The following is an 11,922-nucleotide window of genomic DNA, read 5'->3' on the forward strand; positions in this document are numbered from 1 at the left end:
TTGCAACACTTATTTACATTGGTAAGCATGAGCAGTCCCACTGAAGACAGTGTAGTTGCATAGGTAGTTATTCAACAACTCCCCACAAAGCTGCAAAATGCAGTCCAAGTGAGTACTTATGTCGGGACAGTATTTTTAAAAATAAGCATTTGTTTTCAGGTAGACTGTAATGTCAGCGTTCCTTTGGAATTTTACCATTCTGAACACTCCTCTATTTTACTTACAACACGTTTTAAAACACTAATAACTTACGCAGTAGTTTGGCTTGTTTTACTCTACATTACACTTTTTTACTTGATTCTCTGCTGCCAATGGATTGATCTACAGTCTACAGAACTGCCTGTTTACCCTTAGTTAAGGGGTAACCAGATATTACCTTGGTTAACATTGCCATCTGTCAGTGGGGTTCTCTTGAAAATATGAAAGTCATTTTCAGATTTTACCAGTCCAGTGAGGAGTTGAACATTCAAGACCTGTTGATTTCATGGAACCCGGGACAAAAGTCTTCCAAAACAGGTTTACACCGTTGGTAAGTCACAACTGGTGCCATTTTGCATATTTGAGTATTTTAACTTCTTTGTTTCTTGTTAATCCTAGACGTGAGATTGTAGTTGCCGCCTTCAATGAGTATGCCGAATATCACACCAGTATTTAGAATTAAATTATGATTATACGTCATAGCATTCAGGCTCAAAGGCAATATTTGTCTTTCCATTTGTGCTTAACTTTGAGCCTCTCACTGCCTTTTTTTTCTTCTTCAACTCCACCCCATGGGCTATAGGTCCATTTTCAACACTGTTAGCTGTAACTGATGATACAGGAGTACTGAGACCCATTAAGTTGTGCTGATTTTCTGTTGCGTTCTTCTGTATCCTTTTCTTCTTTTTCTTTGCACCTCTAGAGAAAGGTGGATATAAAAAGAGCAAAAGAAACACAAAGTTAGCCCAAATTTAGCGCTTTTTCCATCCACAGCTGATGTGTTAGAGCAATTGTCTGCCTGTCCCCCTTGAGTACAATGCTGAAACAGCTACAAAAAAATACCATTCCAGAGCAGAACAAAGACAGAAAAAACACGAAGACAAAATCTGAGGCCACTCCACTAGTCTACTTTTCAACATATCATAGCATTGCTTTGAAAAGAACTGCTCATGATCTTAAAAATCACAGAATCACAGAATGGTTAGGGTTGGAAGGGACCTCTGGAGATCATCTAGTCCAACCCCCCTGCCAGAGCAGGGTCACCTACAACAGGTTGCACAGGACAGCGTCCAGGTTTATGCCCATTACCCCTCGTCCTATCACTGGGCGCCACTGAAAAAAGACTGCTCCCATCCCCCTGGCATCCTCCCATTAAGTATTTGTATGTATTAATAAGATCCCCCCTCAATCTTCTTTTCTCTAGACTAAAGAGACCCAAGTCCCTCAGCCTTTCCTCATAAGAAAGGTGCTCCAGTCCCCTAATCATCTTTGTTGCCCTTTGCTGGACCCTCTCGAGCAGTTCCCTGTCTTTCTTGAACTGGGGAGCCCAGAACTGGACACAGTACTCCAGATGCGGTCTCACCAGGGCAGAGTAGAGGGGGAGGATGACCTCCCTCGACCTGCTGGCCACACTCTTCTTGATGCACCCCAGGATGCCATTCGCCTTCTTGGCCGCCAGGGCACATTGCTGGCTCATGGTCATCCTGTTGTCCACCAGGACTCCCAGGTCCCTCTCCACAGAGCTGCTCTCCAGGAGGTCAGCCCCCAACCTGTACTGGTGCATGGGGTTATTCCTCCCCAGATGCAGCACCCTACACTTGCCCTTGTTGAATTTCATCAGGTTTCTCTCTGCCCAACTCTCCAGCCTGTCCAGGTCTCGCTGTATGGCGGCACAGCCTTCTGGCGTGTCAGCCACTCCTCCCAGTTTTGTGTCATCAGCAAACTTGCTGATGGTACACTCTATCCCTTCATCCAGATCATCAATGAATATGTTGAACAGGACTGGGCCCAGTACTGACCCCTGAGGGACACCACTTGTTACTAACCTCCAACTAGACTGCACCACTAACCACAACCCTCTGAGCTCTGATCAGTTAGTCTTGATCAATAGTCAACAGATGTAATTAGAAAATACAAATTACCAGTCTTCTCCTCTCATAAAAGCCATTGCACACTTTTTTTTTTTCTTTCCTAAGCTCAAACACCAAAATACTTGCAGATTCCTGGTTTATTTATTCATCAAGACAGGCAGGCAAAGTACGTAAGATTAGTCTTCCATTTTAATTTACCTGAACTATGACAGATTTATAGAATTAGAAATCACTTTAATGTCTACTCATGCTTATCAGACTTCATACAATGCCAAAAGCATCAGTCAAGCTTCTGTATCTTTCCTAGTTAGTGCCTTTAACAAGGGAATTAGACTGGTCTTACAGATGATGTTACACCACTTCTACCATGAATTCCCACTCTTGGAAGAAGGTGTAGCTTTATTTAACTATAAATATGTATTAATACTGACTGTAACCTTTCAAGGGCAGGTACTCTCTTCGTTCAAAATTTGTATTGTGCCTAGGACAAAGAGGTCTTGGTTTGTGACCAGAACTGTTATGCTGAATGCTGCTGCAACACATAAGTGAGTGGATGAATCAAGACTAAAGAATGTACTGACATGTGTGCAGTTGCCCCAGAAAGGGTGCTGCAAGAGCACTACTGTTGGTGATACTGTCCTAATGTAATCATGCTTTATAGAAGAAAATGTTTACACATCAGCTTTGCTAATGGACTGATGGCTATCTGCCTATAGTTCGAATTTTTTTTTTTTTTAAGCTAAATTGTGTATTCATGAACACACTAATTGCTGCAGCTCTAATACTGGAAAATCCTGAAGGAAAAGGTTCTGGAGTTTAAGACTCTCTGTGTTAGGGTTCCTGGAACACTTTGAGACGTACTGCTGCATGAGGAAACCAGGGTACAAAATCATAATTGATCAGTAATATAAGTACCAACCTACCAGAGTGATCAGCTGTGTAATCACTTGTAAATTTATGCAAAGAGCACTACCTAGTGTAGCTCAACAAAACTGTACAATGGGAATATATCTAAGGAGATACTGACTGTACTGACTAACAGTATCTAGTTGTTAATATTTATAGGGTGAGGCTACTATGCAGATTTTCAGTATAAAGCTACTCAAATTTTGAGAAGTAGTTTTCATCTTTTCAGTATTTGCACATAAGATGTGATAGCGTATCAAATCGTACCAAATCTTTGAGAAACTTGGATAAAAACCTTGGTTCACTTAGCACGTATTATGTGGACATGTCTCTATTTCTTCTAGTCTGCAGAAGATAGGTTAACTGTTTGGCTAAGATAAAAATGTACTGCCATCTCAGATAAAATTTGTTTTCCTATTTCCGTCCAGAAATTCTGAAAGATAGACATGTCATAAGGGCTTGCCATTTACTTTCATTTACAGCAGGTATAGTGGCCATAATGAATACTGTTCTAATAGGCAAAACAGCGAACATTCATTTGGAGGTCCAAAGAAAGGTACAGTGAGTTGTGCGGGTGCTAACAGTTCCACTTTTCCATAGTGAAAGTCCATACTTGGTAATCACATCTCACTTGATTCTTATCAAGTTTAATTACTGCGTAATTCCTATTATATACCAACACGTGACACGAATATTTGGTGTAGTTTCACAGAAAACAGGAAGATAACAGAATATTTTAGGTGGAGCAACTATTTAAGTATAGATTAGACTGGACCTCGAGTCACGTCAATATAGCTTTTAGATGCTAAAATAGAAAATTTTTCAAGTTAAGACCTCAACGCTTGCAGGCATGTCATTTTTAAAGGTTATTTCAAAGACATGAACTGCAGTGAACAAGAAAACTACACTTCTGTCACAGCCCCTGCAGGTCATGGTTTCAGGTACAAAGAAGTGAGAGTTTTCATGAAAAATATGCAGCCATGTTTCTGATATGTCTTATTATCTAATCTGTGCTACATAGCCTATAAACAGAAATATGGAATGGTCTTCCAAACTACTGGCATCAGAAATGCCAGAAGATCCTTCTCTCTTCTCGCTCTCAAAATAAAGCAAAAACTTGTAGTCTCTTCTGAAAAAAACCTTGGTATATGCAGTCATTGCTATAATTACAAAGACAAGTGAATCACATTTCATTATGTTCTAGTTCATGGAAGAGCTTGCAAAGTACGTAATTTCAGATTCAAGCTTTACATCAGGAATAGATGTTACTCAGATTTGCATTCTGATCTTAAAACACGCAGTAAAACCTGCCCTCTCCACGTCAGACAAAACGTAAGCACTGGGGACAAATGCAGCAAAGCCGTGATATCTCCCTCCCTTTCAAATTAGTTCTCCCCTGACAAGGTGTAATTTCAAATGCTACCTGATCGTGTCTTTCAGTAATGATCAGGCATCCACAGCTCAGTACTGTAAAAGCTTGTGAATGTGGCTCTGCAACACTGCTCTTTGCCCAGATAGGACAGCAATGACATGAAGCATGACTTCAGACTGGCATCTCAGTGATACTCCTGCTCCCTATAGTTCTGGAGGAGAGAGTACATTCCAGTGACACAGGCATGTAGGTTTCTTCTCTCATCTTTTTGAAATGTAACTGAAGTGGTTTCGGGGCTGTTTCTTCAGTAAGACACTTCAGTGTGACCTCTTCTCAGGACAGCCTCAGTTTCCATTAAAATGAGTAATACACATTTGATATGACTTGAAATTCTTGAATTTGATTAAATCATTTGTGATTCCACATTTTAAATCTGTGGTCCCGCATTCTTCAGTGTCTGCCCTGGAAGTGGATGCACTCAAAATAATTGTTTCCTGAAGTTCTACTAATGGAGTTGAGTCATACCAAATTTTTGATACTGGCTTCTAACACACTGTATCAACCGTCACAGTAACTGTGCTTTTAAGGCACTTCCTTCCTTAACATACATCCTATCAGAAGAGTTATGCCTAAAATTCAATGCTGAGTTCTATCAATGTGTAGTTATACAGCCCATTCCATATCGTACATGATGGTTAAACATTCCACTCACAATTTATTTTCAAATCTAGATACAGCTGGAGACAGAAAATTAAGATTTAAAGATAAGTTAAAATTAGACCTGTATCTGCATCTACACTGTATATGTACAGGTTATTTATATGGGGAGGGGACAAGTCTGAAAAACAATCAGTGAAGTAACTTTGCTTAGATGACAGATACCTGTAATGGCAAACACAAGAAGTGTTTTCAGATGTATTTTTTGAAGTATAAATGGTTGCGATAGCTAAAGATATTGTGGAAACTCTGGTTCAAAATGTTGAGATCTTATCTGCTTACAGCCTTGACACAACGAACACACAGCATTTTTTAAAAATGCTACTGTCACAATCAAAGATGCTAGCTTGCATCTTCTCAGCCTGTGACCACCTTTTGCAATTTATATGAATTAATTTTCAGAAGGTGCAAAAATAGTTTGGAGTTTGTAGCAATAAAGCCTAATATGTAGCTAAGGGATGCCACGGGGCAATCCCATACCCCTGAGTTTTGATTCTCATGTATATTATAGCCCTTGCTCTTTTTGGGGGAGAGTGTGTGTATGCATATGTGTGTGTGTATGTATATACAAACTGTTATTTCCTTCACATTTCAGGTGTGAAGCACTTTTTGAATGACGATCCTAAAGCTACCTTCTTGTTTTGCTTGATAAAACAAAATAACCCGTCCAACATTTCTCACAGTTTTCTAACAGCCGTTTTAGAAGTAACACTGCAAACTGTTTTAAATATTTCTTGCTTACTGTGTTGCAGGTAAGTCTCTGTCTGTGTCACGCTCAGAGCTACATTTTAGGTCCCTTGACTTACTGATGACTGGTGACATCTGTAAAAGAAAAAGCAGAAAGGTAAAAAGAAGACAGACAATGGGGCCAACACATGTACGTAGAAAACCCACCAGCTTCCTGAATAAGGAGAGAATATACCTCGTTTGAAAAAGAATGTCTATCAGCCATAAAATGTTAACTCCTATGTGGTTACAAACAAGGAAACAGTACCCTTGCTTTAAGAAAACCCAAAGAAACTATTTGCAAATAAAAGACAGTTTTCAGGTATGTGTAGAAACAAAAGGTTATGAATCTGCTCGAAGTAACCTTAAAATACAAATGGTCTGTAAAGAATTACATTATTTCTGCTATTGCACAAGTAAAGAGAGAATGCTAAAAAGTCATCTTATTGCATAGTTTTAACCAACCAAACCTGGAAGAGGTTAAGTATATTCTCTAATTTCCAATGTAATTATTGGGTCTCTATGCGACTCATTCCCTGTATAAACAAACCTCTTCTAATTCTAACAAGTCTCATACTTAGTGCAAGAATTACCATAAGGAATTGTGAGTGCCCTTTCTGAGTTTACTGTCTTCAGGGACAGATTATTTTCTCTCCCTTCTTCCAGGATGTTCACAAATATCTGGTAACTACCCATGTGATTTCATATTCATGGAGAGCAGAAGCCAACACAACTGATAGGCCTTATGTCTCCAAATTCGCTTTTCTGGAACCAGGCATACACTAACACATCCAGCCAGGAACTTCAGGTCTCCAGAGCACCACAACCAAGGAGAAAAGCTGTGGAAAGCAGTGCAGCACACTGTAGGTTTAGACCTAGTACCACAATGCTATCGGTGAAAAACCGTTGTGGATCTCTAGTTCGGGTTGACAGGACAGCTATGTTCTGCAAGTGTCCATTAAGTATGTCATGCGTGAAAGAAAAACAGAAGTTATATGCAGGCAGGCATTGTAAGAGTGGGGACCGGTTCCTATGAAGACCTTGGAAAGCTGGAGAAAAACTCTCTTTCAGGATACTAGAGCCCTAGGCCAGAGAAGGGAGGAAGAAATTAGATCTGGTACTTTCCAAAAAATAAGGTTTTTTTCAGGGAGTAAAGGAGAAGAATGGGCTTGAAACTAACTCAACCCTCAAAACTTGGCCCACATTTATGATTTTTTAAGACTGTTAGTTGAATTTCGGATTCATAGCCAGCCTAAAGGAAAAGCTACTACATTGTTCCTGAATTTCTCAAATATCCTTAGTGTTAAAAAGATCAGTCCACCCAGTTCTGGCAAGCACAGAGGTACTCATCTGCTTGTAAATAAGATATTTAATGTTCTGCTACCAGCCTGAATTGCTCCAGGAAACAGCCAGTTACTGACATTACTGTCTCTAAAACCCCAATTAAAAATGAGCAGTATTAGGAAGGGAGTACCATTCAGCAGCTCTGGAGCGCCTAACAACAATACAACATCTAAAAAAGTAACCACAATGTCAACAAGAGCTTTCTGGAAGCAACAGAGAAGAAAAAAATTACAGTTCTTGCCCCTCTAGTGTGCCAATTGTTCATTTCATTTCGTGTGACCTCACAGGCAAGGTGTGCCATGGTTTGTCCATATTTAATTTAAACAGAGAGAAAACAGAGGGTTGCTTCACAGCACTTCTTTTTATCACCCAAGCATTAGTTTTATTTTAAAATGGAACAAAAATACTTTGTTTTCAGGCACTAAACTTATCCATCACAGATTTCAAAGCCCTAATGGCTAAAACTTAACATTCCCCTGTCAAGTACTATTGTCCAATTTAATTTGGGGTGAAGTGAGGCACTGATGAAAATTGTCTTGGCACATACAAATGAAGACCGTATTGGAACCAGAATCCATATCTCCCAAACCTCAGTTTCAGGCCTTGGACAGTTTAATTACTTTCTTAAAACCTAAATGGAATTAATTAAAAAACATTCAGTCACTGTTAGTAGTTGAATGAAATCTGAACTTTTTTTGTCTTGGTCCTGCTCCCTAGTATTATTTTATTAGTTTAATATTATTTTTCTGCTGACTTACGAGAAACAGGATCAAGTTCCGAATTCATATAAGCAGAGCGTCCACAACAACCGTGTGCAAACATTAGTCATTAGAATTAGTGTGCTGAAATAACATAGATTGCTGGATTAGTTTAGACAAAAGTCAGCCTATTAGAATATAATAATGTAGCATTGGCAGGGCTAGGAAGAAAAGTCTTCTACTTCACACACAAAATCCTTGTTAATACAGTAATAAACTTGAGACTAAGTCAATGGTAAAAGTAAACACAAAAGAAGGAAATATAATGCCACTGATACAAAAATACAAGGGAGTGCTGTAAAGGGACTCTAAGTAAGTAATACTTCCTTGAGCATTCATAACCTTGCGGTTCCTTGCCATACACAATCATGAATTCACTTCACCCGCAGTCAAACCAAACCCTTTTTTCTGAAAATCCTACGCGAATGATGTTGAACTAGTTTTTTCAGACTCCGTTTTGAGTAAATACAACAGAATCTCAACATTTTATTAATAGTATAATCAAATGTGGACCTTTCAAAAGCACAGTTTGGTGGAACCCCTTTAACTGCCATTACAGAAGACTAATTTCTCTTATAAAAAACAGACTAAGTTTTTTAATACTTACAGGTACACAGAAAATTATCCTTGTTTTACAGTTAGAAGATTAAAGTATCCACTAAATTAAGTGGCCCAACTGAAGGTTCTTATGATCTGTTTTAAAAAAACTACTCACCAAATAGGCTTTCACATAGCCAAGCACAGCATTTCAGTATGGGTACCAAGGAAAGTAAAGCACACCATTAGAGACTGTCTTGGAATAGCTGTGTTCACCTAACGTGGCAACTAATGGGAATTCCTAAGATCTGGTGGGGCAGACTCCCAATTCTCCAGAGTACCGTTCAAGTAGGATACCCTTCTTCCTTACAAACTTCCAAGTATGTAATGAGGCAGGAGCTAGATACCAGATCTTTTTGAAGAGCTCACTGCCACTACTTTCTCTTCCCTATCCCACATACCTTTGTGTCTTTCAGCCTGCTCCTTGAACTACCTTTCCCATCTCAGTGATGCGAGTAAGCAGTAGCAGTACTGAAGCAACAACTGGGATCAGCAGCAGATGCAAGAAGGCAGTGGAGGAGCTGGTGCAACAAGGGGATGAAGCAGCAGGAGAAGCACAGCGAATGAGTGAGTGGAGATTGGGAAAACGGGCAGGAGGTACGCGACTGAGGTGGTAGTGGTAACACTTAGACACCGAGAATGCATAAAGAACATGCTAAGGAAGGAGCAAGCCACAGAATTCTAGAGTATGGAGGGGCTGAAGAGGCTGTTGATCTCTTCTGGTCCTGTTTCTAAACCTCTTGACCTCTTGTTACGCATAGGCAGATCTCACAGAGAGCTCCAAACAGCTCTGGACTATTGTCACTGTGCCTGTACTAAGATTCAGCAAACCTAGCATTGTACAAGATACACTATTAGCTACCAAATTCATCCAGATTGCAGAGCTTAAATATTAATAAAGAATTACTAGGGCTCTGTCTGCTTTAAAGAAAAAAAGAAAATCAATGTGTCAGATAATTACTGTGAATATCTTGAACTTCCCTGTTCACACGAACAAATACTGAACACAGTACAAAATATGAGTTCCTTTGTATAGTGCCACTAATGGCCCTTTTTTTTTTTTGCCATATTCTAATTCTCCACCCTTTGAAAGATATAGCCCACCAGAAGGAGACAACATCAGTTCATATCAACTGTAGAAGCTTAGATTTTCTCAAGTTTTTTTGGCTTTGTTTACTATCATAAAAATTGTAGTAAGATATATACTTTCCTTTTCTAGAAGACTTGCTTGCTTTACAGCTCATTTGGCCTCAGTCTTTTGATACTTAATATTGTCTCAGTGATGCCACATAAGAAGCAACCAGGGCAAAACAATTAAAGGCTAAATACACAAAAGCATTTCCGTTCCCGATCCCTGCTGTGGAATCCACAGCAGTATGTCAAGCACTAAACCATGCCCGTGCAACTTGTGGAAACAATCATACGCAGCAGAACGCACTTCATAGCAAAACCTGAAGCAGAAGGCATCTAAAGAAAATATCAGGGACAGAGTCTCATCCCAAGTCTACATTTTTGGTAGTGCTTTCCTCTAAGCTGTGCAGAGTTGCCTGTAAGACTGATAGTCTGCAGAGGTACTCTGATAGACTAAGAAGTAGATGGACAGAACAGAGTGGTGCGGGCAATCTATTTAGGTATTTCAAGCCATGAAAGTAAAAGTGCTTGCTCTATAGCCTACTCTGCACAGGAGAACTCTCCCATAGAAGCTATTTCTACAGAACTTGATCTAATTAAGGATTCATTGGATCACAGACGGCAAGAACAAACATGTCTCTGTCTTTTCTGACTAGCCCTTAAGACATTAAACTCTGTATTAAGTTTGTATTTTGTTTTCTATTACGCAGTCCATGGATAAATGATTTATAGCAATGTACTTAACTCTGCAGAACCATGTTGATGCCTCCTGTCAAAATTGTTCCAATAAGTCAAGTTTGGGAGAAATGCTGTGATACCACACCACACATCATTTTCTTTCCTGCAATTCTGAACCCCTCCACCTATTTCCCTATTGAATGAACAACTGGTAGGGAGCTTTGCTAGTGGAATTACATATAATTCTTTTGCCATGACCTTCCCAGTTAAAATGCAATTAACTTATAATTGCTCCGTGTCCCCCCTGGATTTCTGAAGAACAAGCCTATCTAAATCAGATTCACCATATTGTAACCGTTACGTCTAACAGTATTAACTTAGCTGTGAGTCTTTAGCAGAACTGTGTCTCTGTATACAACAAAGACTTTGGGATGAATTTCTCTTTTCTATAAAAAACAGCTAAAGCACTGTAGTATTTAGGACTAACTAGCTTCTCCATCCATGAACACTAGAGCCACCAGCAGAGATGGCTTTGCCTTGTCTGGTCTTTGAAACTGCAAAATCCTGAGCCTGTTCAGGCCTAGGAGAGACCAGCAGGAAATTTGGTGGGTGAAAACCATAGTCACGGCTCAACGCTGACAAATACCACGTCTCAGAAATCAAATCAACCAGATGACTATTTGAGGGACAGCAAAAGAAGGAGGAGGAAGAGTGGAGGCAAGATACTTAGACTGAAGCACTATGGGTTAGAGCAGCTGTTTTCAGTCTTGAAGTCTTGGCCTCTGGGAATTTCTGTGTGGTTAGAGCTTTGCATTAAAATTTGCATAAAAATAGTTCAATCCTGTTCAGAGAGAGGCTATGAGAACCCAAGGAGAAAACAATGAGAAGTTAGCTTGCTTCTGAGAGCTATCTTAATAATATAAATATCCCTCAACAGTATTTTTGGTTCTGCTTGACCAGGTCAGGGGCTCAGCCTGACGACTCCTATCTTTAAACAGACCAGTCACTTAGAGCAAATGATCAGGGATGTCACTTCACCTTTCCTATTTTCCCCAATAGATACTAATTTGCATATAAACCAGATACACAAACACTTTTTGAGACAGAAGACATTAGCAACCACATAGGTGGTTTTGGAGTTGAAAAAGAAAGCTACCAGTTTACAAATAAATTAACACCACAATGCTTAAGAGCGAGTAACTCAGCTTGAACAGTACAAAAAGCATATTAAAAGGAAAACAGAGTATCTAAAAATAGGAAACTACAGAACTAAAAAGGTGAAATGTGTTAATATTGGGTAACATTTAAGGAATATTCCTCATAGGTGCTGCCCTAGTAGCATTTCCTTGAGAAGAAGGATTCTTTCAAGAACAATCAAAGTAATTACTATTTCAAAAGTAGGATTTGCAAAGATGTCTCTATTTTGTAATGCCTACTGAACAGTTTATGTGGAAGACCACACAGCAGCTTTGCTGATTGATTCTAGAAAAGCATAGTTTCGTTCAGCCCCAATGTTAATGCCTTTAGAAAGAGAGATCTCTAATCATAATACACACGAATAAAGCCCAGAATTATAAACTTCACTATAATCCATTCTAATTCAATTAAGTATCACATTTTTGTG

The 11,922-nt window shown here is 39.3% G+C and overlaps 1 protein-coding gene across 1 annotated transcript in view; it reads right to left on the minus strand.

Annotated features, from left to right (window-relative positions):
• Positions 1-668: 668 nt before the first annotated feature.
• Positions 669-11,922, minus strand: part of AHI1 (Abelson helper integration site 1) — a 90,004-nt gene continuing 78,750 nt past the window's right edge. Inside the window, exons 23-24 of the mRNA XM_009882328.1 lie at positions 5,807-5,886; positions 669-897 (exon numbers count right to left, since the gene is read on the minus strand). Coding sequence (XP_009880630.1) covers positions 669-897; positions 5,807-5,886 — 309 coding nt within the window. The remainder of the gene's footprint in view (positions 898-5,806; positions 5,887-11,922) is intronic.

The sequence above is a fragment of the Charadrius vociferus genome, unplaced genomic scaffold, assembly GCF_000708025.1.
Source record: "Charadrius vociferus isolate BGI_N301 unplaced genomic scaffold, ASM70802v2 scaffold13, whole genome shotgun sequence".
Taxonomy (NCBI): Eukaryota; Metazoa; Chordata; class Aves; order Charadriiformes; family Charadriidae; genus Charadrius; species Charadrius vociferus.